Source organism: Numenius arquata, chromosome 1 (genome assembly GCF_964106895.1).
Source record: "Numenius arquata chromosome 1, bNumArq3.hap1.1, whole genome shotgun sequence".
Taxonomy (NCBI): domain Eukaryota; kingdom Metazoa; phylum Chordata; class Aves; order Charadriiformes; family Scolopacidae; genus Numenius; species Numenius arquata.
This window is the reverse complement of record NC_133576.1, coordinates 50777709-50805647: the sequence shown is the minus strand read 5'-3', so window position 1 is coordinate 50805647 and position 27939 is coordinate 50777709. Positions and strand designations below refer to the sequence as shown.

Genomic DNA, 27939 nt, shown 5'->3' with positions numbered 1-27939 from the left:
TGAAGGGTTATATCCCTCTTCTTTTGCTCCTCAAAAAAATAAAAAAAAAAAAAAAAAAGAGGAATTTGTCTCTCTCTTTAAGCTACTAATATCTTTTCAACCTCACATCCTTAATTTATTTTTAATGATCGATGTTATGAAGATGGCTTTTGTCATTACACAGATTGACCTCCCTCAGGGCCTGAGCTGAAAAAACCTAGTATTTCATACATTACTTTGAAAAATAATGCCTTTCTGCCTTTTGCTGCCCTCTGAACTACCACCAACACACAGCAAGCAAGCAAATTAAGAAATGCCCAAGACTGAATGCAACAGAGCTGTGTTCCTATTGCAAAAATCATATTTCTGAAGGGAAGCTTCCTGGATAATTTCTTTTGAAAAGCAATCTTCAGCTCATTGCAGCCTGTACCTCCGCTTCATCATTTGTAACATTACCGTTTATTATAGTTTTCCTTGCAAGGAGAAGTTTTTCCTCTCTTGACAGTACTGTGGATTTCCTTTTACCCTTGGATTTCATTTGGTAATTCTGTCCACTCTCCAGACAACAGATCTTAAATAATGTGTCTTCTCATTTGCAAGGCTATTCTTAGTTTTAAACTGGAAATAGCAGCCTTAGAAATAAAGCTTATCATAAATACAGGTTTTTTAATCACTTTCTTTCATGACTCATTGATAAGTCACACCCAGCTCTTGAAAAAGCTTACTTTCAGATGGGGTAGTTACGTTTAAACATGATAATCTCTCCTTCTGTAATTACAAAACCTCATCATATGCCTCAAATCCTAATCCCCTACTATCATTTTCACACCAAAAAACCTAATCATTCTCACGAAGTTAAGCCAACATTCAAAATAGCCCAAATAATTTCAAAAATTTACAGAAACAGTGCTATCAGTAACAAAACTAAACACTTTCACTGGCAAAACAGAGCAGTGCACCTTACACACCAACTGTAGGCTTTTGCTTACATTCAGATCCTACCTAATGTTCAGAGATTTCTTCCTAAGCTCACTCCATCTGAAGTTCATGTTGTCCAGACGTCTCTGCAATAGGGCGGCATCCTCAGAGCCTTCCAGGGACCTCAGGATTTTCTGCCCGTTTTCATCCAGGTTGTGGAAGATGTCAGTATGAGCATCAATTTCCGCCTGTAGCTCCTACGGAAGCAGTAGAAAACAGTATGTGTGACTCCTTACAACTATCACTTCTTAAAAGAGTGGAAAGATCCTCAGAGCTAGCACAGATATTGATTACTGCTTTTACGGCAATATCATGTACTGTATACACAGCCCTATTTCCCTTTCACATGAAGGCCATTTGCATTGAATGATGACTTTTTGTCCATACAGAGCATACCGAAAAAACATTTAGATAGTTAAAAGTCTAGCCTCTGACGAGCAACAAAGCAATGGCAACATATATTTACTGTGCTGACAAAGGAGAAAAAAACCCACAAACCCTCAGGATCTCAGGTAAATCTGACCTTCACATGATACGTCTTCCTGTGCAACATTTTCAGTTTGAGCTGGGGACTGCAACACCGGTCCTCCTGCATGGCAATTCCAAGAAATCTACGCGTCTGCAGCAGCCAAGCTTTAAAATGCCAAGTTCACTTACATTCTGTTGACAGAACGCATTTCGGAGCACAGGCCTCAGCAGTCAATAGCAATAAACAGCCACTTTGTGCTATATCAAAACAGTGGTCAGGGCCATGGCTGTAGGAGGGCCTGAGAATAGCAAGGACTTAGAATATGCAACTGGCAGCTCTTGTTGAACAGCCAACTTTTCTTATCACTTCGTAACTGCAGGCCAGTTCTACATTTTGAATTCATTTTCCCCCCTCATTTTTAGTATGGCTGTTTCTGCCAAAAGAACATTCTTTAGAGAGCTGCCTGGTACCAGCATTCCTGCCTGCCCACACACTCAATGCAGCCTTTGTATGCTGGCTGCCCTTCTCCAAGATGTTTGCATGCTGCAGCTTCTCAAAGTCAGAGATTCATTCGCAGTGAACAGTGGTTGAATCAAGCTCTTTAAACATAACAAAAATAAAATAAAAATAAAAATAATTTAAAAACATACATACATGAGCACACATGTGCTCTATATGTAGCCACACATGCACAAAAGTACTTTTACTTTCAAACAAAGAAGCACACAAAGAAACAAAGAAAATGACCTAGTGAATAAAACTCAGCATTTTTTTCCTGGGATGCTTGGGCACTAAGATTTCTGGTGGTGGCTTCTTGCCACATGAAATGGGAGTGCTGGGGAAGAAGTGTGAGAAGGGAAATGATTTATGGCATTTGAGAGCAAGACCCAGTGTTAACTGAGCATCACAGATAGCCCCCAGTGGAAACGTGTTGTAATTTTCTTTAGAAGAATGACTTTGAAGGAGGGGAGCACACAACTTGCCCACTTGGTGTGTTCCTAATTGAATTGGTTTTATTTGATATTTTAAGTGCAATGTTAGCTGCACTGAATCATGAGCACATTGTCCTTGTTCGCCTAGTGCTGTTCCAAATGTCATTTGCCGTCCTTTGCTGGATACCTATTTCTTGCATGGTAACAACTAGAACTGTATTTGGAGCAATTTCAAGGAGGGCTAGGAAGGTCTTTGGTACAGTATAGGAGTTCTTATCCAACTATTTTACTTTATCTATGGTCATCCTAGCATTAAAGTAGTTAGGCATAGTTTGGAATACATTGGAGGTAATTCTGCAGAATGCAACTCTATTATAAATACTGTTATTTATTTATTGATGTTAAATAGAAAAATCAGATGTTAAAAAATGCCACTATTAAGGCACATAACTATGTATAAACCTCAGGGTATGAAGATCTTACTTGAAAATTTATACTTTATTTCAAGTCTGAATCTTGCTATCTTCAGCTTCCAGCTGTGATATTTTATTTTTGTTTGCTTGACTGAAGAATATTCTATTACCAAGTTCTTTTAACTTCATTTATGCATTTTGTTTTATTCAAGCTAGGTTAGGTATCACAAACCTGATGTAAAGAGCCAAAACAGTATGTAAGAAAGGATAAATTTCACAGTAAAAAAGTTCACTTTTAATGTCTGTATATTTCTAAGGCCCTCCAGATTTAAAGCCTGATAAATCTATTGTTGAATGAAAGAATTATCATACGCATTACCTGTTGCACAGAAGGCTTAGTTTTTAGGGTGGTGATGGAAACAGCTGCCTTTTCCTCAGCAAGAACACGTGCCATGAAACATGTACATTGAATAACTGTTTACAGTAGGAAGTTGTCAAATCTACGCCCTCTTGGTGTTCTACCACACATACTCTCAGAGCATTTTATAACACAAAATTAAAAAAAAAATGCACTTGTACATTTTTCTTGGTTTTAGAAAAAGTCTCTTGTAGTCTGCACATTCCGTGCTTTTATCTTGACACATTTGTATTTCTGAAAATAAAATCAAGCCATATCCTTTTTATTTCAGAATACTATATAGTATCACAATAAATCTGGACAGTTAGTTAAATGGGCAACAAAATCAAAAGCTTAGGATTCAAGATGTGGTTTTCCTTACTTCAAATTACCTAAGTAAATGGCACATGTTCTAATGCTCCTAGAAGTAGTTTATTCCAGCTATGCAGGAAACCTACACTGACAAAGCAGCAAGACAACAACGAAGGTTTTTACTCCATTTTGGTCGGTGCATTTCAGATCCGTCCTTTGTGACTTTTTGTTGAAATAAGTAATTTCCATGTTTCAAAAATATAAATGAAAGATCAATATAAACTAGATTATTTTTCTTGACAAGAATAAAGCAGGAAGATCTATTTAATCTCATAAACTGCTAAGATATTTGCAAAAGTATGCTGTCATTACTCATCATACCAAGAAGCATAGAATATAGATTAAATATAGACTATTTACTACATTTTCATTTTTTTCCAATGTGTTCAAACACATAGAGGAACTGCAGAGGATGAAAAATCAATCCTGGTATAATTCTACTGAGTTACAGTTGGACTTAAATTGTCTCTGTATACTGCATTTTTGCTGTAGTGGTTATTACTGAGACTGTGAAAATAGATTCCCTTAAAAAGAGCAGGTAGCAAAATGAAAAACAAATAATGAAAGAATACTTTGGCTACAGTAACTCATTAATGAGTATTGGTTATTAGCCCAAATTAATTTTCAAACCCACATCTTTTTTATCACAAGTTACTGCTTAGAGTGAGCTGAACTGCTCAGAAAGAACTGCAACCCCATCTAGGGTAGATTTGCCTAAGAGCATCAGAGTGAAATCCTCCTTTATTAAGATGAAATATATTATTAGATGATAAAGGTACCATGATATTTGTGCACAAAAACCTTGCTGAATAGCTATTATAGGCTTCTACACATTTAAAAATGTGTATTTACATTATTATACTATGTAGAATAAGTCATACTATATAGAATAGGTCTAGATTTAAGTCACAGAACTAAGAATGATAAAGAGATGAAATAAACTTGTCTTGAGAAAAACAATCTTCCTCGGCAAAACAGGGTTGAGGAAATTTGCGCTGGCTGTTTTGCTTTTGTCCTGAGCCATTAAAACCTCTATGAATGCTTTAGGGGAGAATTACACTAAGGCTGTAAGACAACACACCCAATACAGCCATAAAGCTAGGAGACGGATGTATTTCTCCTTTCCCAAACTCAGTTCTCTGCCTTGGAACTACTGCTGGCATTCTCAATAGGAGCACACATCCTCACTGCCCTAATCCTCTTGGTGGGTAAGGGAAATTTACCTGTGGTTCCACATTTGGAGCTAGATGATCTTTAAGTTCCCTTCCAACCCAAACCGTTCTATGATTCTATGAAAATTCAGCAGAGCCACTGCTGTGAAACCTAGTGTATTCAAAGTCCTGTCAGACTCCACACAGCAGAATTGTAAAAATTCAATACAGTTTGAGATACTTTATCAGAAATAATTAATCAGTGTCATTTCCCATATTTAATACATAGGCATGACATATAAAGGACATGACACATTGCAAAATCTGCTATGATTTTGGCAATATGTCAGAGAGAAACTGGTAGGCTGGAAGTAAAATGAAGCCCTAGAAAGAATGAATTAGTTACACTAGTTAGACTATACATGAGTCAGATTAAGACATGGAAATTAATGCAGCACAACTGACAAAACATTTATCTTTTATACAAGGTAGAAACAAAAGTTAATTATGTAATAATTTAAAGAAATTAAAGCACTTAAATCCTCCTCTACAAACTCAGTTCTATCCTTGGAATTGTGCTTTTAATTTCCAATGAAGCATTTTACGTTCTCTAGGTACTGTACAAAGTTACTAACAAAATAATTGTCAATAATTGAGGTATGAGGGCTGACAAAACTAAGGACAGCACCATCTAATTAAATGAAATCAACTTAAAGGAAAAAAATTATCTTTACTGACAGTAAGCAAAAAAAAAGTCAGTCTGTGTAATTACATACATGTAGCCAAAGCATTTGCAAGTAATACCTGTGTGGTTGTACATAGCTCAGAAGTACTATACTTTACAGAACTGCTTCTATAATACTAATACTGAAATAGCTAGAAAAGCTATCATAAAATTACTGAAAACAAAGATACACCTCTATAATCTCTCTCTGTATAGTTAGTTGAACTTTTAAATAGATTAAGTTAGTATACTGTACAGAAAGTATGAATGATATGATCCTCCTTCAAATTAAACATCCTACTTGCTTTTATTTAATTACATCTAAACTCCTGCAAATCTCTGATTCTGCCTAAAGCATTAAACTCTGTGTGAAGGTTCAGAGAGTTTGAGACTTGTTCAGAGAGTTTGAGACTTTTTTTAAAATACTCCTGCAGACTCTAGCAGTCTTTGGAGGCACAAAGACCTATGCACAAGGCACCTCTTACAGGATCAAGGTTTATTCTCTGTCTGCTAGATAGAGGAATGGTTTTGTTGGTGATACAGTTCTGGAGATGTTGAATTAATGGCTGCAGCACAGCAAGTCAAATGAATTTTAAGCACACGAGTGGTGGACTCAGTGCAAGATGCTCTTGATCTATTTCTTTTGTTTCTGGCAATAGAAGGCCAGCTTGCACTACTTTTTGATAGTCTGTCCGTGTGAACTAGTCATTATCTTCAAAGTATTTGAACATAAAGAAATGTATTTAAAAAAAAAAAAAAAACAACCAAAAAAACCCCCATGAAATAAATCACTTGTTCTGGATTGAAAATACTGTGATTTAGATTAATGATGGAACAAACACTGCTTTGCAAGACACTACTGATCCAACTAGAGCTCCCTCTTTTAAATGTCATAGTTCTACTGGTTGTTGAGATTTGTGGGTTGGGGTTTTTTTTCTTTTTTTTTTTTTTTTTTTTTTTTCAGATCAAAATACAACTAATTGAGATAAGGTTTTGGGACCTATTGGGACTTAGTGGGAATCTAACAGTGATGATTATAACTTTTTGTTATCATATAGACCACCCTAGCTAACACAACCAAGCTCTGTCACAATGAACAAAGTGGGAAAGAACCTCTCAGTCTCTCCATCAAGATTTTAAATAATTTGTTCTCCCAGTCCATAAGCAGAACGTTTATTGGGTCTAAGAATGAGAGCATTTACTGAGCAATTTACATAATGATAAAAACTTCTCAAATGAGATTTAAAATGTAATTAAAGGGCAAACTTATTGAGTTAAAAGCATTGTTGTGAAATGGCTATACATCATGCCATGAAGCCTCCTATTCAGCTAGCCTATGGCATGACCCCAATTCCAGTCTGGTATGATTACATCTCTGAGTTTCATGCTAATGACTTGATTAAAAAGAAAGATAAAAAGGTCTTTTCTATTGGGAAGATAAGCTTATGAATATCATTAAGGCATTTCTAGGTTCCCAACACAGTTTTCAAGATAACAAAGGATAAGAGTTAGCTCTCTAAGAGAGAATCAAATGTTGATCAGTGGAAGTTAGAAGTATAACTTTGCTCTGCAGAACACAAACTGTGTAAATTGCATCTGTTGCTGCTATGGTTTACATTCTACAAGTCCTAGAATTAAGAAGGGACCAAAATTCACATTTAAAAGCTTCTTACATCTAAAAGTAGACACGAAAGTTTTATTTAGCAAATTGAACCTTGTCTTCAGAAAAAGATTATCTTTATAAACAGGCAAAACAATCTTGAATTTAGGTTATTTTCAGATTGCAAGAGATTAAATGGTACATTTAAGGATGTAGCCTTGCTGACAGACAGCAACTGTGAAAATATGGTATGGGCTTCATTTCATTAACAGTGAGCTGCCTCAACTATGGCATAGTAACTCTTAAGAGCACCAACCCAATCATTTGAACACATGCTCAAGTCTTTACTGTGCAGATCCTCATTGACAGGACTGGCTTTTCAGACATAGCACAAGGCCTTCTATTTCTCCCTTGTTCATAGGGAAATAATCAAACATTTTTTATTAGACTTCTAGCAATTAATTTTTATTCAATTATAATGAAGTATAAATTATTACATAATTCCATGTGTTTTGGAGGAATTTATGGATTTCTTGCTGTTTTTCTTGAAGACTGAGAAAAATCCTGAATGACTACTTTAATTTACATGTAATGAAAATACAAATAAATAGATAAAATAAAGAAATCAATGTTTAAACGTACAAAGTTTTCTATATTTATAGAGGTAGTTTCACCTAGGATTTGATCCAGCCAAATCCTGGCCATTAGATTAGAGAGGTATAAACTAATCTGGTAATAGTAACTTTAATTGTTATTTTTACTGTTTGTCTATTTGTCTTGTAGCTGTATCTGGGATGGAAATCCTAATTAGAAAGAAATATCATGTTAGTCTGAGCTTACACTAAGGCAGAAAAATTCCTAGTAGCCACAGCAAAGAAGAACTTTTATTGTATGGTAATATTTATTTTACTACCATAGACAGTACTACCTTTCATGTAAGCAAATGCAACAAAACAAAGTATAAGCTTTAAAGTGGGAGTTGCGAATGTTCTGTATGTCAGAAAATTAGCCACCTCTACTGGTATGTCTAAGACTGGGCTTATATATCTACCTTTGAAAACTCCATATTTGAGAGTTGGGTGAGTAGGAGGAAAATAGCATAAATGTGCATGTAGTCATACACACAATTTTCTGAATGTAAAACCATTAGGCCTATTAGAAACTAACATAGTTGGTAGTTGGTAGTCTGCTCCCAACAAATATGCAGGTCCTGACCCACATACTTCAATGAACATCTAATCCCATTACACCTGCACATTCTGTCAGCACATTCACCCTGTCAATCTTTTGGCAATCTTTCTGCAGCAAAATAATTATGCTGCTGCTTTCAGCATGTCTAATTTTGCCCTCTTCCTATTTGCCAAACAGTAGCAGCAAAAGGGCAGCACCATCCTCTGCAGGAACATTTACTTCCACTCAGTTACTCAGGCAAGTTTTGAAAGTCTTGCTGGATAACTTGAGAGCATCTACCTTTATTAGTTCCATTGACTTCCCAGTACTTCAGATTAATACAGATTTTCTCTTAAAACAAGCAGCCAGAAAGGTTGAACTGCACAACTGTCTCAAAGCCTGGAGAAAAAAAACTTATGAAAGAAGAAAGGATAAAGTTTTTTTTCTGTCACCAACCCATAGTGAAATATACATGAGATTTGTTAATTATAAATGATCACTCCCAGAAGAAAAATTATTTGTACATACAAGACCATATATTTGCTTCACATAAAAGGATCTAAGGTTTCAATGCATCAACATGTAACATCTCATTTTTTAACACCTAAGGAATTCAGATATACTTTCACCCTTTCTCAAATACACAAACTTATGCAATCCTCTTCTAAACCCTTTTAAATAAAAAGAGCATTTTATAATTAAAAGAAACTATTTTGGTTCTATACATTATCCTGATTCCTTCTGTCACAAATAACTTTTGCAATCTTGTTTCTTTTAAAAATAAGTTCTGACATTTCACGTTTTTGTTGGTAACATCTTTGATGTCTTGGGAAAAATAATTGGTACATCAGTTTCATAACATGCTGTTCAATTAATTAAAACAACATAAAATCTTATTAAAGCTCTGAAGAGAACAATGCAGAATATAAAGCAGAAACTGGAGGTCTCATATATTACACATTATTAAAACTGGTTCAAGCAGAACAAAAACTGTAATGGTTTTAAGGCTCATTTTAGATTGTTCTAAAGATGATGAGATTTCAATTAGGAATTTATACTGCTTCAGGTGTCTCTCTTTACTAAAGTGCAATATCCACCACAGCTAACTGTTCTTAATCAAGGGCAGGTTAAGGAGGGCCCAGTGGGCTCTATGCAGGAGAGAATGTTGAAAAAGCTGTAGTGCTCCTGCACATACTTGCGTCAAATCCTCCCTACCTGAGGTGTCCTGAGGCAAGCCCAGGGAAAAGAGAAACTTGGGCAGCATAAAGGGAAAAGTACACTTAAACTTGATTTTCAGTGGCCTCAAGATCTTCTGACTTTCTAGATTTTAAACATGAGGTGTCAGAAAAGTTACCGCAAAGAAAACCACCCTGCAGCAGTCAAGTATTAGCAAAATTACTTCAACCCTTCGATGTCAGCTTTTCCTGTCACCACGAAACAGAATTCACCAAGTGTTGGTCAGTTCACCCATTAACAATGAACGCTAGCTGGCTTTAGAATGCCATGAGGCAAGTTAATTTTACCCTCCTGATGATGTTCTAACTGCAACCCTGCTTAGTATGAGGGATACCACACATTCAGATACCTGGTGAGAAGCCAATGGGCCAAAGCTACCATCTGTGGGATTATGGCGCTGGTGTTTAAACATTCAGTATGCTATTGCATTGGAGAACTGCATTTGTGAGGAATTCAATGTAAAAGGAAAAGTTTCATCCTTATCAGTTTTCAGCTCAAAGAGTTTCCATCACCATCAGTTCTTCCAGAACAACCTAAACAACAGAGGTAGCAACACCCAGAAGTATGTTCTGCTACGAGTTACTTCAGATAATGCATTTTGACTGCCTCAAAATAAGCAAATAATTGGTAAAAGTTCACAGTCTTGAAAAGGAATACATTTTTAACAAAATCCTTCAAAACAGCAACTATAACTATCATATTGACTTTTGTCTCTGTGGCAAAGTCTAATGATGTTTTGTTGCAACCAAAAATCAAAAGCAAAGTTGAACAGGATTCCTGTATCGAGGGGTCTACATAAGATTTACATCCTGAAAATAATTATTTGGTATTTCCTTGGATTTCCTAGCAAGATACATGCACCCCCACAGTAAACACAGTTTTCAGGTTAAAATAATAAATATCACTGAAAAAATAATGAGATCACCAGCAAATTCTGACATGTAGAAAACTTGTTTTTTAATCTTAGCCTTTTTAATTTTTTTTTTAAGACAAACACTGTTCTGGGGAGAGAATCAAGTTCTGTTTGTGTTTTTCAGTTTTTTCATTAAAAAAATCAATTAATTTGAATCACTGACTTTCTCAAATTCACCAATTGAAAAAAAATTACACTCATTCCCTCTATCGTCCCTTCAATTCTGGTAAAAGAGAATTAATTCCATGATTATAATAAAAATTAAATTACTTTAATTTAGAGGCTGTATTGTTGAAGTCATGTAAGTGTTTTCATCTAGACAGGAACAATCAGCTCCAAGATCTGCACGTTGACACAGCCACCTGGAACCATTATTTATGCTTTTTCGAGGCCTGTTTATAATTTGTTGGAGGAAAACTGAAAGTCTACCTGAATTTTGCCCAAAATAGAGACTTCTAACACTAAAAAAAGAAAAACCACAGGCAGACAGACCAATGTAGATACCACTACAGAAATAAAGGTAAAAGTAGCTGATACACTAATCTATTCAAATTTTCTGTGTCAAAAAATCCAACCCAAAGTCAAAAAGCAAAGTGAAATGAAATACATACTTTTAAAATTAAAGTATTCTTAGTACTAAAGGAGGAACTGAGGAGGGTCTGATGAGTGTACAGTAATAGAAATCATGTAGCATATATATATATGGAATTAAAAAAACAACCCTTACTTCCTAGAATCAGACTCTTTCTCTTTAAACTTAAAAAAGAGCTGAGGGTTTAGGAATGTTCTCAAAAGGCAGAGTAGACTCTTGTCAGTGAGTCAATATATTAGGCAGATCTTAAATACTGTAAGAAAGTCATATGCTTCTACTTAAGTTCCTGTAGAGATCAAATAAGCCATCTTCTCCTACTCTCCAAAGTATGGCATCCAGGCCCAAGTTTATACCCTAGAATTGTTTTTATAGCTCTTCAGTCAAGATTACTTATCAAACACTTCATAAATTGTTGACATAGGACACTGCAAGTACTTGACTTCAATACTAATCACGTCAAAGTTGCTCTTAAATCCAGAAGTTTTTTAATATGTTGCTCTCATTAGTCTTGACAATACACTAAATGTGACACAAACATGGGGCTCACACACTTTTTCAGAAACCAGTTCATAAACTATCCCAGTGTACTACACACTCATAAAATTTATGAATACACTCAGAAACAGGACTCAAATATCTCAGGAAACTAAAGACTTTGCTCAAACATACAGTCCAGCCACCTGAAGTTGAAAAAGTCAGGTGCTGAGGAACACTGCACAGTACACAGGCAATCTTGGAAGAGACACTGTCAAAACCAACATATGAGATTGCAGCAAAAAGGAACTGGCTATCAGTTTATTATTCAAAATAAATGCTAACTACTAATTAAGAAGGAAGTAATACTTTTAATGAAACAAAAATAAAATGTAAAAAGCAATTATTATGGAAACCTGGCTTGCTATACTTATTTTACTCTCACAGTAGCTTTTGCAGCAACTGTATATACCAAGGGTTTCTGAACGACATTCATATAACACACCCAAAGATACTGACAGTAGTTTCTTTTGTATGAACGCTGCTGACAGTGCGTAGGAGAAGCAGTATAAGCCGAGTTAAAACATGGGAACTCCCAATCGAGGAAGGCAGCAGGACTTCTGCCATCTTGAAACTGGTCCTCCCAGATTCTCTTAGGATTCAACCAGAATACAGCTAACGCACATTAAAAAAAACAAACAAAACCCAACCAAACAAAGAAACCTAACCCTACATTCAATTTAATTCTGAAAAAAATACACTTTGTTTATACACACCTATTAGTTCTCATATCTATCTCTGCCAAGCTCAGAGAAAGAAGGAGCATCATTTTTACCAAAAGATTACTTTGGACTTAATAGAAATGTGTTCTTCCTACACCTAGTTTTCTTTGCATTCCTTGGGGATTAACACCCACTATTCCTACTCTGCAAAAGGCAACTTCATAGTTTCCTTCACCTGTTTCTACACTTTTCCGCAAAACGCCCCTTCAACATTTTCCGTGAACCTTACTGGCTGCTATCCTCAAAAGGCTGATTTTATGGAATTGTTACAATCATAAGCCCTTTCCTTATGAAGATTCTCTTCCAATTGTATTTTGGTTTATGATCCACTCTCCACAGAATTAGATTGATACATTTTATCTTGCTGTTAATGGTTTGGCAACACACTTTGAAATTTTTCATAGTAGTGAAGCCAGAAGATGAATAGCATTTCTCTCATATTTATTAAGATGTTTGGGGTTGTTTTTTTCCCCAAAGACAGAAAAAAATAGAGAAGAAAAAATTGTAGATTGTATTGCACAGCATGAAAAACAGGCACATATGGTTTTGGACATGGACAGCATCCAGTTATGTTGAACATCATCAGCCATTTAGGAAGTGGTCAGAAGACCTCTCTAACCTTCTATTTTACTTATTTATTCTCAAGTCTTACAGTCTTGATGATTCATTAAAGCTCCTGGCTTGGATTAAATTCTCCTTGGATGTGATGACTAAAAGGTTATTTTTTAAAAGTTAGGTACTCTGTAATTTTCTCCATTTTGAAAGCAGAATTAATCTACTCTCCAAATGAAAAAAAATGCAGCAAAGTCATAAAGAAATGGGATTTTCAGTACAGAGTAAAGTGGATTTCCAAAATATATAAACTGGTTACCATAATCAAATATCAAAGGTTGAGTAGGTTTAACAGTTTGTGAGAGTACTATGTGATAGGTATCTCTGTTTAAAAGTAAAAATATTCATGAAGTGATTATGGAAAACAGATGATCAAAATCAAATGTTGCTGTTATGTTGGGGTTATCAGAGCCCTAAAAGTACAGAGATATACTGACCAAACCCATAACAAAAAACCTCATCCATTAAGAATCCCACCACGTAACATTTGGATTGATAATAAAAAATGCACCTTTCTACTCTGTTGCAAAAAATAACAATTTAATACATATCATATACATGTTGAGTGCAATAAAGATTAGAAGAAGGTGAGAGTGCACAGATTCAACTGTTCAATTAAATAAAGTGCCAAATTAAAATCTATTATACCATACAAGTCCAGAAATGCCTCTGTCTAGTCATGCCTGCTACAAAACACAGTATTAGCCGATATTTAGAATCATAGGATCACTTGGGAAGGAAGGGACCTCCAGAGGCCATCTGATGCAATCTCCTGCTCAAAGCATGTCCAGTGACAGCAGGATGCTCAGGGCCTTGCCCAGTTTAGGATTGAGTATCTCCAAGAATGGAGAGTCCACAACAGATCCCTTTTCCAGTGTTTGACCATTCTCACAGTAAAAAAAGGAAATAATTCCTTGTATCAACAGAAATTCTCATGTTCCAGTTTGCCCGGTTGTCATCCTGTGATTGTCTACCTCTAAGGAGAGTCTGGCTCTGATGTCTCTTTAGTCTCCCAACAGATAATTGTAGACATGAGTAAGGTCCCCCCTGAGCCATCTCCTCCTCAGGCTGAGCAAGTACAGCTCTAAGAGCTTCTCCTTGTGTATCAAGTGCTCCAGCCCCTGACCACCTTGGTGGCCCTGCACTAGACTCTGTCTAGTATGTCCATGTCTTTCTTGTACTGGGGAGCCCAAAACTGGACACAGCACTCCAGTTGCAGAGTCTCAGAAGTTGAAAAGAGAGGAAGTATCATTTGTCCAGACCTGCTGGCTACATTCGTGCTAACAGGGGCCAGTATGCAGCTGGTGGGGTGTGGGATTTTTTCCTGCAAGGGCATGCTGCTGGCTCATCTTCAACTTATTGTTGATGAGGACATTCATATGACTTTCTGCAAAGCTGTTTTCTAGCCAGTTGGCCCCAGTCTGTACTGCTGCATGGGTTAATGACCTCTAACTTGATCTTCTACAGTGGGTAATGCTTCACCCCACAGACTACGTTAGTACGCCTGGGACCTTAAAGAGTCACCTTGCCAGTGAAAACTGAGATGAGAAAAGCACTGAGTACCTCAGATGTTTGCATGTCCTTGGTCATCAGGTCTCCCATCTCACTGAGCAGTGGGCCTATATTTTCCTTAGCCTTCCTTTTGCTGCCAGTGCGCTTACAGAAGTGTCTCTCATTGCCCTTCACATCTTTCCTGTTGATCTCCAATTTGTCTTCCCTAGATGGTGCACAGTCTGTTCACCTCCTGCTGTGAACTGTAAGGACATTGCTGTCTCCAGCCCCAGGAGATACACCAAGTACCCCAAAAAAGCAAGACTTGGTTGGTGGCACTTCCCTCAGGACTTTTCTGAATCAAAGCTGATGTGCTGAGGACAGTTCCTTCAGCTGGTATTGCTGCCCTGCCTTCTCACACATCAACATCATCACTGTGCAGTCCTCAGCAGGTCTTCTGGCCTCTTTGCACCTTTGCTGCAACAATTGACATGTAAAAATGCTCACGACTTCCATGATACAAAGACATTTTTGACAACACCTTGAAACCACCTCATTACTAAATATTTGTCTTTTCTACAACATCCATGGCAATTAATGTTTTTAGGAAATTAAGTGAAATATATCATACAGTAGAAAATTACAAATTTTAACGCTTGCTGATTCCAAAAACTTGTGTATATAAAAAAAGTGAATGAGGGGTTAGTTATAAGAAATGAAGAAGGTGAGGAGATAATGACATGAATCTGGGTTACTGATGAGAGTGCTCATGGAGGGAGAACTTCCATCTATGTGCAAGAGAGTAAAGTTTGCTCACATAAACAGAACTAGAAGTTACATGTTCCCTCTGGAAAGAATATATCTTTTTATTTTCTATAATTCTCTTTCAAGTATCACTATTGCTTTCATCAGAGAATTAAAAAGATCTGTATAATCCCAGAAGACTAAGTGCAAAAGTAAAAAGACACATGATATGTTTCATATCTTTGAAAAGAGCCCCTATCTTAATAGAAGTGATGCAAAAAAAGAAAGATCCCATAATGATTATATATTAACATCTATGTGCCCTTGTGGCCAACAAGGCCAATGGCATCCTGGGGTGCATCAGGAAGAATGTGACCAGCAGGTCGAGAGAGGTTATCCTGCCCCTCTACTCTGCCCTGGTGAGGCCCCATCTGGAGTACTGTGTCCAGTTCTGAGCTCCCCAGTTCAAGAAGGACAGGGAACTGCTGGAGAGGGTACAGCAGAGGGCTACAAGGATGATTAGGAGCCTGAAGCATCTCTCTTATGAGGAAAGGCTGAGGGACTTGGGTCTTTTTAGTCTGGAGAAGAGAAGAATGAGGGGGGATCTGATCAATGCTTATAAATACTTAAAAGGTGGGTGTCAAGAGGATGGGGCCAGTCTTTTTTCAGTGGTGCCCAGTGACAGGACAAAAGGAAATGGGCACAAACTTGAATGTAAGAAGTTCCACCTAAACACGAGGAGGAATTTCTTCACTTTGAGGGTGGCAGAGCACTGGAATAGGCTGCCCAGGGAGGTGGTGGAGTCTCCTTCTCTGGAGACATTCAAAACCCGCCTGGACGTGTTCCTGTGCAACCTGCTCTAGGTGGACCTGCTTTGGCAAGGGGGTTGGACTAGATGATCTCTAGAGGTCCCTTCCAACCCCATGTGATTCTGTGACCTGCATATGAAGTCCTGATAATAGGAATTCCAGGCTAGAGGTGAGGCAAGAGGCAGCCAGAGAGACTAGGTAAAAAAATTACTTATATCCCAAAAGTAGTTCTTGAAGTTTTAGGACATTGTCTTAACCCAGTATAATGAGCATAAGAACTCTCAGAGATTTAAAAGCTGAAACTATGCAAACTATGACTGAAGCACAGCAAGCGTAATATCCCTCAAGGTACTCATAGCAATAGTCACTGTTATGCTATTCGGTGTAATGCTGGTTATCCCCATAATCTTCTATCTACATACATTTGACATCTAATCAATTTTGGGTAAAAATAATTCTCATGACATAGATCTATTCATAACTCTCACTGAACAAGGGATAATAGTGCACCCACATTGTGCACTCATTCAGTTCTAGGTCTCATCAAGATTAAAACTTCCTTTCACATACAGTGCTTTTATCTCAAATGCCTACTGAAACAGAAAGACTCATGATTAACACTAGTGTAAGAAAACTTTGGCTCTATAGTGAAAAGCTTCTTTTCCTTTCTTAAACATGAGAAAACTTGATGACTGACCAACCAATAAAAGAGAACAAGCTGGCTAATAAATACAAAATCTCTAAAACTTTCTGGAAAAGACAGCTTTCTTATTTATCTCATTTCCTTTACCAAAATACTTTAAAAAAAAAATAAAAAATGTTGATCTAAAATTTAAATTTGAGAACTTGTCTGTATTCTTCAAACAGTTTCTATAACATTTGACTTGCTAATAGAGAAAATTCAGAAGTCTCTTTCCACATCAGTGAGTTTTCTGAAATAAATACCCTTGCACATACAAAGCTTCATAATCTAACTGCACCACTGAATGAAATACTGATGCTCAGTTTCCCACTGGACCTCTGTGTTCCCTTTACAATCTTGCTGAAAGCCTAAAAACCAAGCAATGACATTCAAAGTTCTGATGCCTGTTACTCAGCCATTGCGTCTGTTTGCCGAGGGCACGCACAACTGAGGACAGACATGATTTGCTGCTTAAACAATGTCTCAAGAGAATGCAGCCTTATAAGAAACAAAATGAAATAAAGTAGTCTGTGGAAAGAAATTTTAGAAGCTGATAAAAAAGGAAATAATGGCAAACCTTTTACATTTCCCCTTTTACATTCATTTACTTGCCAAAGGATATGCTTAGCATGCAGAATTTATCCTAGATTAAAAGAAATGAAAAAAAGAAAATAAAAAACCAACAAATGACTTTACAATATATCTATTTGCATATTTGATTAAAAAAAAAATCAAAATAGCAGCTGAGGGAGGGAAAGCCTCTTCCATAAGCAAAGGTATGATTAACAGAAAATATATCAGCATCATCCTTCAAATACACCTATACACATGCCACAGTGGCCATCTGTCAAAATGATCTTGCTGTCACAGTTAATTCCAAGAATCAAACACACACACACTCTATTCAGCACAACACCAAGCTGCACACAGCTGAGATGTGAGCTCTGAATCCCAGCCTGCACTGATTTACCAACAACAGCATCTGATCCCTAAAACCCAAAGACAGCACCAGCCCTAATTCACGGATGGAAATGTAACCACTGCCCTGGATTAGTTTTCTATCAAGCAGTGGTGCTTTAATCCCTGTTCCTAAAACTATCTAATCTGAAGGATTAAGGGACTACTCAAAAGGATATAAGAGAAGGAAGGAAAATGTTTGATGGGCACTGAACAGTCAAGCCAAGATGGTGCAGCAAAAAGAGAGTTCCTTGAAGTAATTGTGAAACTTGAATCATTTGAAATGGATGCACCAACTTTTCCCTGCTGTTCATACTAGTCCCTTGGGTTAAACCTAAGAAAATTCCCCTACACAAAAGCCTTGCTTTGGAAGACATACTAAGGAGATCTCCTTTGTCCCTGGATAACCTAGAAAAGTCTTGAGTCCAATTCCTCTAAAAGGAAAAGTAAACTTCTATAAATTCCATAGCAGGTCTTCTCAAAACAGAGACAATAAAAACTTTAGACTACTGTACAGGTATTTCAGTTGCTCTATGTAACCAGATTTTGCATGTCATCTTTATTTAGAGAGTATATATAGTCTAAATATCATTTTTTCAGGATTTAAAATTACTGTCATTTTTATGTAACTGCATTCTCTATAAGTCACATGGAAATATATACAGTAGTCAGAATACTGCAGTTACAGTATTAAAACTATTTCTGGCAACTAGTGGCAAGAAAACAGAAATTGTGTTTCATGAAAAAGCCAGACTTCTGTAATTTGATTTGAATTTTGAATAAACCCAAGGTGGTTTTTTTCCTCCTCTCTCACTAAGAGGCAGAAAGAGTATCTTGACAGCTAGCAAGCCAATTCTGGAAAGGAAAAAAGTTCTTGTTGTCTTCTAGCTTTTCCTGTTGATTTCCTCATTACTTTTCCTCAACTCTTTTACTTTCTTAACACTTTCTGTTGCACCTTTCTTTGCTTTTGCACCCATTGATTTTTTTTTCCTTTTACAAAACAATTAAAACACTGCTACTTCAGCAGGGTGCTGCTAATGAATAGTGCAGTATAGAGTGGAAAGAGTATTAGACGCATTTCTCAAGCTTGCATAAAAATTTAGAGCTTATTTTCTTGAGATCAGGAAAAAATTGGTCCTATTTTGTTGTATTGTGAAAAAAGTAAATTGCAAGTACTAGTAAAGAGAAACTTCTTGAGATGACTTTGCTCAGAGTCATGGTCAGAACACTTTGAAGATGCCACCTTTACTTAAGCACTTCAAGCTTCTAGGAAAAAATTAAATTTAAATAACTAGATGGAGTGAATATTGGAGTGGACTCAAAAAAAAAAAAAAGAGGCACTTGTAACATAGAAAAGTGGGATAGGAAGACAAGCAACAGAGAAGACTAAAGAAACAGCAATCATCTTAAATTTCTGACCCCTGCAACATGACAGGCTGCTGCCCATTTCTTCTCTAGTGACTTCGACTGACTCTCTGCTATATCCGTTGGCTACTTCTGTTATTTAAAATTTAGGTTTTGTGGGCTTTTGTTTTAAAGCAAAATTAAAAAAATAAATTGCTGTGCTAAAATGCTATTATCTTTTAATTTTTTTTTCTATTTTTTTTACCTTTCTGCCTAGGCTATATATTTCTGAAACTAGTTTCTGGGTAGTTTGTAAACTAAAGTGAGGGTTTGCCTTGATATTATTTTGACCAAATTACTATTAATCCTATTTAACAGATGCTCAAGACATGGAAGGAGAGATATGTACACAGGCACACAGAAACAGATTGTCTGCATATGTACATGAATCCATCCTTTCATGCTCCCACTGTAAAAAATATAAAATATATTAAATCTAGAGTATTCCAAGATTAGTATCATAAAATACTTTGAAATAAAAATGTTTTTTAAAAGAGGCAACCACAGCAATCAGTAAGTCAGGATGGAAAGCTGTTGGGTACTAGTGTGCTTCTCAGTTTGAGAGGATCACTTAAAGCAGATAATGAAGCTGGTTTAAATTGTTACAATTCTACACTGCATCTCTGAAATCTACACCAGTCATAAGCCTTTTGCCTTTTTGCTTAAAAAAAAAAAAGAAAAGATAGTGAAGATAAAGGCCTATATCCTACTAAAAAATGAGATGGAATTATCAACTCCCATCATAACTGTACCCTCTGAACTACTGGCTTCTGTTTTTCTCTGCTTTAACCGTCACAAACAATCCTCTTCAGCAGGGCAGGATGACTACCTCCTTGCAAATAAGTCTATTTGACCAAAAGGTGCTGAAATTGATACAGCCTAAAGATTTTCGAAAGTTATTTGCTGCGACCTTATGAATTTTTATTTTTCCAAATGAAATAGGCATGAACATTGACATGAGAAACTTAAAGAAACACAAAGTACAAGAGTGAAAAGCCATGTTTTAAGCCACAGTGTCTGAGAGCTTATCAAAGACACCTGTGCTGATGTAAGTGATCTAAATGACAAAGGAAACAGCACATTCATGAAAGTCACAGGCACTAGTGAATTAGGCAAGAGTACTATGCACATCAGAAGGCAGAAAAATATAAACGATTCTAAGGAAAATTATATCTACATGAATGAATAAGAAGAAAGAGTTTAAAACTCAAAAGAGAAAGAAATTAAACGTAACAATGAAATATCCAAACCAACTCATTGGGACAACATAATCCACAGTGCAGCACACCAGTAAAGCCACATGAGAGAGAAAGTGACAAGAGAGAAAAACGAAAAGCAAATTAGATAAAGCTTGTAATGCCATATCATAGCATAAAACCACCAGAATAATTCTGTGTTATAAGGAAACAGTCATCCCTTTATAGAAAGAAGATTTATTTACAGCTTGGTAAGACTGTGACTGGTATTTTTTTCCTGATATTTAACTTCTGGTTTTTTCATGATATAACCACTTAGCTCCTATTGACCTCTTGTTTCACTCTAAACAATTTTCCTTCCATCTTCTTGCTTCACCCTTCAAACTTCAGTGGACAGCTATTTCTCTTTGGACTATACAAAGTGGCAAAGACTGAATGATGTATAAAGTCTGCAAGTTGGTTTTAATCAAACAGCAATACATGTTCCTGTCTTCAGAAATAAGTTACTTACTGTGTTCTTTTTAATTACCAATTCTGTAACTGTCAAATAATCAAGTTTGTCTTGTCAAGACTTGATCTTTTACAAGCTTCCACTATTAACCCTTTTTTTCCTATGCTTACTCAGACTAGTTTTTTTGCTACTGTTCGGCTCCATTCTAAGTCAATAGCAGTGACATACACACTTACTAAGGTAACATGGCAGAAATTAATTTTTCTTTCTCTTAGTAACTCTTTGGGGATGCAATTGAAAAAAAAAAAGAATTAGGAAAACAGAAAATTAATTCAACATATTTTATTCAGGATAGGTCAAGAGAGAAGGAAGTTACGAGAAACCGCATTTGTTATTAGCCATTGAGGTGTGTCATTTATGGAGAAGAGGAATTGCACTCAAGATGAAAAAGACTAAGTGCATCTAAAGCAACAAAAAACCAGTACCTGATTTGTGAATTCAAAGATCATTGCACCACATAGTAGGGGTTGCAGATAATAAATGGAGGTCAGTACATTAATCACTTAGCTTACTTCATTGTCTGAGGCAAGCTTAGCTTTATATGACTAAGGATATAAAGAAATTATTGCTTACAAGACACATCATCTCTACATGTGCTCTTCCAATTGCCTCAAAGAGTTAAATCTGTGCCTGTATGCATATGTGTATGGATGTATATAAAACTATGGAATAGTGATGAGAAACTGCAAATGTACTGGTGACAAAAGAAGTAGCACGATGGACTGCAAACTGCACAGCATGTGTGGGTTCTTAAGCTTAAAAAAAAAAGAAAAAGAAAAAAGTAACTAACTGCCTTTTTAAATTACTGACATGTATTGGCTTCAGCAACAATTTTTATCTTAGATTTGCTTTTGGCTTCTTCCCTGCATTATTTGGCAACTTACTGGAAATGCAAGATTTATTTTAAACTTGATTAAAATGTTCAAAAGAACATTTAGTGTTCATGTTGGATTTTAGCAACCTGTCTTGAAGACCATTTGGAATACTTATTTACTTATATAAAACAGAAAAAAATCCATATAGTTTCATATCCCATAGCTGACAGGATAGAAGAAAATAGTAACAAGAAGATTAACTTTTAGCAAGTACAGGTTTTTAAATATATGTGTGCTGAAAGAAATTTAAGAAAGCCATGTACAACTGTGAGAAGAAAACTTTCTACTTTATAATGGCCAGTGAGATATGTTCCTGCATTACAAGACTGAGTTTCAGCTTGTTCAGTCTAATTTTTAATTGGAGTTGTGTATGTCTCTACAGAAAGTTTTTCCACAATATAAAACCTTTAAAAATATTTTATTTATTTTCAAATAAAGCTCTGTCAGCTATCTTGGATCTACACCTGAGCATTAAATTTAGTTTCTTTGCAACTGTTTAAAATTAGGTAATTTTTAAATTTGATTTACAAAATATTTACTTGTATTAAATCTCCTTTTAATCATCAGCAATAAGTTATACTCTGGCAACTTCAAAATTGCATGTTGGAAGCAGGTGGGCAGTGCTATAAGATTTACGAATAAACTCTACCACATATAGCATCATAACATATTTTATTTGCTTCCTTTCCTGTAGCTAGTTCATAATTTGGCTAATTTAAAAACACAACACACATTGCAAAAGCAATATTTGATATATTTTACTTCATTTTTCCACGTGTCAAAATACACTGCCATTATTCATGGCATGATCTTTATTTGGATATATTAGTCACAGATTAGTTGTCCTCACTTTACCATATCAAGACTCAGCACTAACAGGTACTCATGTCGGCTTGGGCTACGCCTTCCATCTTTTTTCATCTCAGTTTCATTAGACACCTCTTATAGAGCAATTTTTAGAGTTTTCGTTCTCCAAAACTTCTTTGCCAATACAAAACCTTTACATATAAATGATGTACATGAATATCAAATACTAAATCTTTATTCCTTTAGGGACCTGTTTGATAGAGCAGTAAAAACTTCCAACATCTGGAAACAACACCTACTGTCATAACTCACTGCAGTCTTAGCCTCAGAATAGGGCAGAGTTTGATTAGATTCATCCTCTGACTTCTGCACATCCTTAGCAAGCTTCAGTGCATTTACAGATGGATGTCATTCAGCCTCTCTCACGCATTCTCAAACGGAGACTCCCCCTTTGAAATGCTCCCTGAGGTGTTTCAAAGCCTGCACTAGGGCTTTTGCTACTCAGACACATATACCCTGGGGGTGGTTCAGCAGGGCACCTGAACCATCATAGTGCCTCCAAGAACCCTTCCAATGGTAGCAGCTCCTTTATACCCTGAGGTGGTAGTAAAGCCAAGAGCACATAAGTTTTCCCGGCATGCACACACTATACTCTCCTTAAAATAACCCAAACAACCAAAAGGTCTTCCAATCCTAGCTAACAGGGGAAGACAGAGAATACACAAGTGCATTTTTAATGGGTCTACAAAAAATAAAGTCTATGCAGTTGGCTTCATTTTCTCACCACAGTTGTCATTCCTAACAGAAACTGCTGCATGTTTTGCTCCTCATTGTATTATAGCCACCTTTCCATTTGAAGTATTATTTATCTAAATAAGCCTCTGATCTTTTGTATGCCTGCAAGATTCCACTGAAAACGTCAAGCATGAAGCTTCCAGAAACTTTGCTGGTGTCAAGGAAACATTGTTCAAAGTCAGTCTGTATGTTGGTTTAGTCCAACTCACACTCATTTTTCTTCAATGTGCTCTCCATTTCCACTGTGAAATCTATCCCTGTAAATGTGAGAATACCCTTTTTCTTGTCCACGATTTGCAGGGATAAATCACCTTGGTCTTGATTAAATGTGCAATGACACCGTGTATATAGTATGCAGTGCAGTATGCTTGTCTAAGTGCTTTCATCAAGGGCAGCACAGACACAAATCCTGGATAACCTCTGCTCATGTGCTGTGTAGTCAGAAAACATATGCACAATAAATCTGATGCAGCTAGGAAATGTAGGATTTACTCTGTGTAAGCTACTGAGCTTACTCTGTTCGTGCATGAAAATGTGAAATGCTGAAAATGTGTGTGAACTGCAAACTACAAATTCCCCGCTACATATAATAGTCTTATTCCTATGGCACCATTTACTTAAAGCCACTTAGTTCTGACAGCTCCCGATAGTTTACCTCACACACAGTTTAGGGACTCATTCAAAATGCAAGTTGAAATACAACATGTTTGCAAAAGTACTTGCAATTCACAAAATAAGATGTACATATGCTCCAGGTGGTTAAATACAGTTTGAGAAAGACTATTTTTAACAGCACATGTTAAAAATATGCCTTCAGATAGTTTATTTATGAAGTGATTCTGTTTGAGTATTAACTTTGTTCAAAATCACATGAACAGACAATACAGAGTAAACAGATGCCTTCATCAAAATCCTTTCTCACTACAGAAAAGTTCAGAAACTGGAAATTTCGCCACCTGTGTCATGGAGCAGTAAAATCTTCCTACACTGACTTTTTAAAAGACGTTCTGACCACACTTTTATAGATACTTTTTCATATCAATGTTATTTTTGAAATCTATCATGAAGTATTCATTTCCACAGATTCTGTCTCTCAGAGATTTAAATAATTCTTTTTCTCTTGCTTGGGCTCACCATGTTTTTTGTCCAGCATTGAACAAAATGAACAAAAAGACACTACTGGTAGGAAAAAAAAACACCTTACAACACCAAAAACCCCTCAAAAGTGCAATAGTATTTCTGTTAGGAGGTTGTGACATTTATATGGTACAAACAGACTTTACTATGACACAGATTGGGTATCATGCTCCAAGCCACTATTCCTCCTCGTAAAGCATAAAATTAAAATTGACACAAACCTGAAAACAATATTCAAGTAATTTAGTACTTTGAAATTGAATCAACAGAAACTTATTTTACAATGGCAAGATGCTCCAACATTTCAAAGACAAATTTCCACAAATTATCCCTGCTTTGAATGACTGTCCTGAAGACAAAGTCTTCCAATGTCCACTTCTGTGCATGAATTTCTCAAACACCAACTTTTTCAGACTCTCACTTCTACATGCAATTTTTTTATACATCCAAACCTAAAGACATTTAAAACTTTGAATATTTGTTCAAAATACCGCTTTATAAAGAAGTACGTAGAAATCTTAAATGGTGACATAACTATTTCCATGTATTTAAACCCTATAGTGTTATATTTGTCTGATGCATATCTTCACATGCAAAAATATCACATTGAAACGTGACACTTTTTACAAGTAAGATAGAACTTAACCAAAGCAATTCAAAGTCAGAAATACAAATTGTTTGGTAAGATCTATCCACAGTTGTTCAATCTTTGAAGTTTTCTGTGCAGTGTTAAAATAGTCAGAATCAAAAAGTTACAGCTTGAGATACTAAGTGAGCTGTGCAATATAATTGCACAGTTAATAGAAGCATAATCATCTCAGCAGGAATTAAATAAGGCAAATACAACTGCTGAGTTGTTTCTCAATATTATTAATTTCAAAGTATATTTTGCACATGCTGGCATATTTAGGGGAAGCAATGCAACTTCAGATCACAAGAGTATACATTTTAAGAGCTTTCTTCTGATGATGCAGCATGTAATGAGAAACCTTTGAAATGAGTTTCATCCAAATATTTAACGTACATCAAAAAAAAATAAATCTAAACCCTATATCTTTCATACTTCAACTGACTGCATGTAAAAATGTTTGTTACGAGAAAACAAATAAGTAGAAAGAATTAAGTTATCAGCTACGCAAACTCTGCAATGTGTTGGGTTTTTTTCTCTTATTTCATGTTTCAAAAAGTAAGGATAAATTTTTTAAGCCTTTTTCAACACATGAAACTATGAAAAGAGCATTTTTATTCCACTTAAAAGGAAGTTTTTGCTACTAAAATAAAATAGAAAAAATGAATAATGAACTTAATAATTAATAATTATATCCTTATTCTGTGTAAAAGAGTATTGAGTGTAGCTGTTGCACAAGAAACAACAAAAAGCAGAAGGGTAACAAAGAACAGAAAAGCTCTTTCTCAAAGACTGAATTAAAAAACCCCACAGTAAACAATAACAGTATAATGTGATATAGATTCACTGGCTTTACATTAAGAAATCTCTAAACGGTCAGGTTAAAAGATGCTATGAAACCACAGACTTTTAAAATCTAACACTATCTATATCTAAAATCTAAAATCAATCAACAGAATTGAGCATCCAGCAGTCTGGGAATAGATGGCAGAAAGGATATTTCTTTAAATGTTCCTAGAATATCTTTGAAATCCCAAGTCTCGTGCAGCCTGTCCAGCCCTGAATCCGTGAGCTTGGCACTAATGTAACACTCAAATCGATTGTGGTCTGCAACCATTCCATCATTCCTAGTGAATCAAAATGTCTCTATATATTTAAACACTTATCTGATTAAGAAATGTTACTTGATTAATGGAGACTGTTTTACTTGTCACATTCAAATGAAAGAGAAGACAAAATAGCATGCTTGGCAAAGCAAGGAGTGTGTTTTATGATAAAAAGTTCTTCCATAGTCTGGCTTTTTCACTGGCATTCACTAAGTCATGCTGCCAGAAATACTTTCTAGAAATGTCTCAGGCTCAATGAACCTTTGCCAGTTTCAAGATAAGGTTTCAATGGAGCCCTTCCTAGGTTGCTAGCAAACTGCATATGAACACAAACCTCGTCCTTTGAGGAACTGCAGCTCCTCTAGGACACCTTTCCTGCAGCATCTGCTACTTCCAGGTCACCTTAGTGTAAGTTTCATACTCTAGTATAAGATTATATACTGTCTGTTCATTCTTTAGAAACTTACAAAATTACATTTATACTGAAAGTCATACCTCTAAAATGCTTTACCACAGTTAACATCATTATCCTTGACAAAATTCAGCTTCCAGCTGATGCCAAGAAAACACTTTCTATTAGCTTCTTAGATTTCTTCCCTGATTAAAAGGGGAAAAAGATACTTTAACAGAAAGGATTTTAGATGTTTTAGAGCCATTTTTAGAGTTCTTTGAAATACCTGCTTTGATTCTAGACAAAGACAGTAGACTGATGCTCAAGGAAACTAAAGACTGATTTCTAATCCATCTGCTACTGTTTGCTTTTCTTCCGACCACCAAGATTGCTGTAATCACAACAATTTCAAATTGAAGTTAAAGAGCACTGAAACTTAGCTTAGCTCTACATATCCAGGTGTGCTTGAAAAACAGGAGTATAATGCAATTTTTAATAGAAGTACCTCTATTCTAAAAGCTGTATATATTTCTGTAAAATAAGCACCTGGCATACAAACAACAGATGGCAAAGCATATGGTGTACCACTTACAAATACAACCAAACAAAACTTTTAAATCAGTTCAAAAAATAGGAGTGACACAAGTACTCTTGGGTCAATTGCACAAACACAATCCAACAGCAGCGTTGTACCACAGAAGAGCAGCAACTGCTGAGACGTTTGTAAGTGGCATTGATTCATGTCCATAAATTGAAACCGGCTGGCCCCTTTCAAATGCCATCAGAGCCACAGAGGCTTGTCAATGCCCTGACACTTGGCACCAGCTACGACAACTGCCCAGAGCACAAGCAGTTGCAGGATCCTGTAACGGCTGGCACGGTAAAAGTCTGCTATTAGTCTGGCACTGTGTTTTATTATGAGTTAGACATAGCTGCAACTCCACAACAGCTGCCATAGTACTGTGTTATGCAGAGTAAGTGGAGGATAATGGAATCAGGAGTATTGTAAACAAACAATAAGAGTTTTACCTCCACTGTCTCACGTGACACAGAACGAATGAACATGCTTTATGACTGTAAGTTTTTTAATAATTTTTCAAATATCCTTCATTTCTTTTCATTTGCTTTTATTACATTTGTGCTGGTTTTGACTGGGATAGAGTTAATTTTCTCAAGGGTAGTTTGTATGGGGCTATGTTTTGGATTTGTGCTGAAAATAGTGTTGATAATACAGGGATGTTTTAGCTAGTGCTGAGCAGTGCTTACACAGCGTCCTCCTCACACCAACCCACCAATGAGTAGGTTGGGGGTGCACAAAAAGCTGGGAGGAGACACAGCCAGGACAGCTGACCCCAACTGACCAAAGGAATATTCCATACCATATGACCTCATGCTCAGCAATAAAAAGCTGGGGGAAGAAGAAAAAAGTGGAGGACATTGAGAGTTATGGCATTTGTATTCCCGAGTCACCACTACCCGTGACAGAGCCTGCTTTCCTGGAGATGGCTCAACCCCTGCCCACCAATGGGAAGTATTGGGAACCAAGTGAATGAATTCCTTGGTTTGCTTTGCTCGTGTGTGTGGCTTTTCCTTTGCCTGTTAAACTGTCTTT

General features: G+C 36.2%; 1 protein-coding gene across 2 annotated transcripts in view; it reads right to left on the bottom strand.

The window, feature by feature from the left end:
• DMD (dystrophin) overlaps positions 1-27939 on the bottom strand; it is a 1192402-nt gene that overhangs the window by 203061 nt on the left and 961402 nt on the right. For both annotated transcript variants that reach the window (XM_074159135.1, XM_074159144.1), the window contains exon 56: positions 982-1154. In XM_074159135.1, coding sequence (XP_074015236.1) covers positions 982-1154 — 173 coding nt within the window. The remainder of the gene's footprint in view (positions 1-981; positions 1155-27939) is intronic.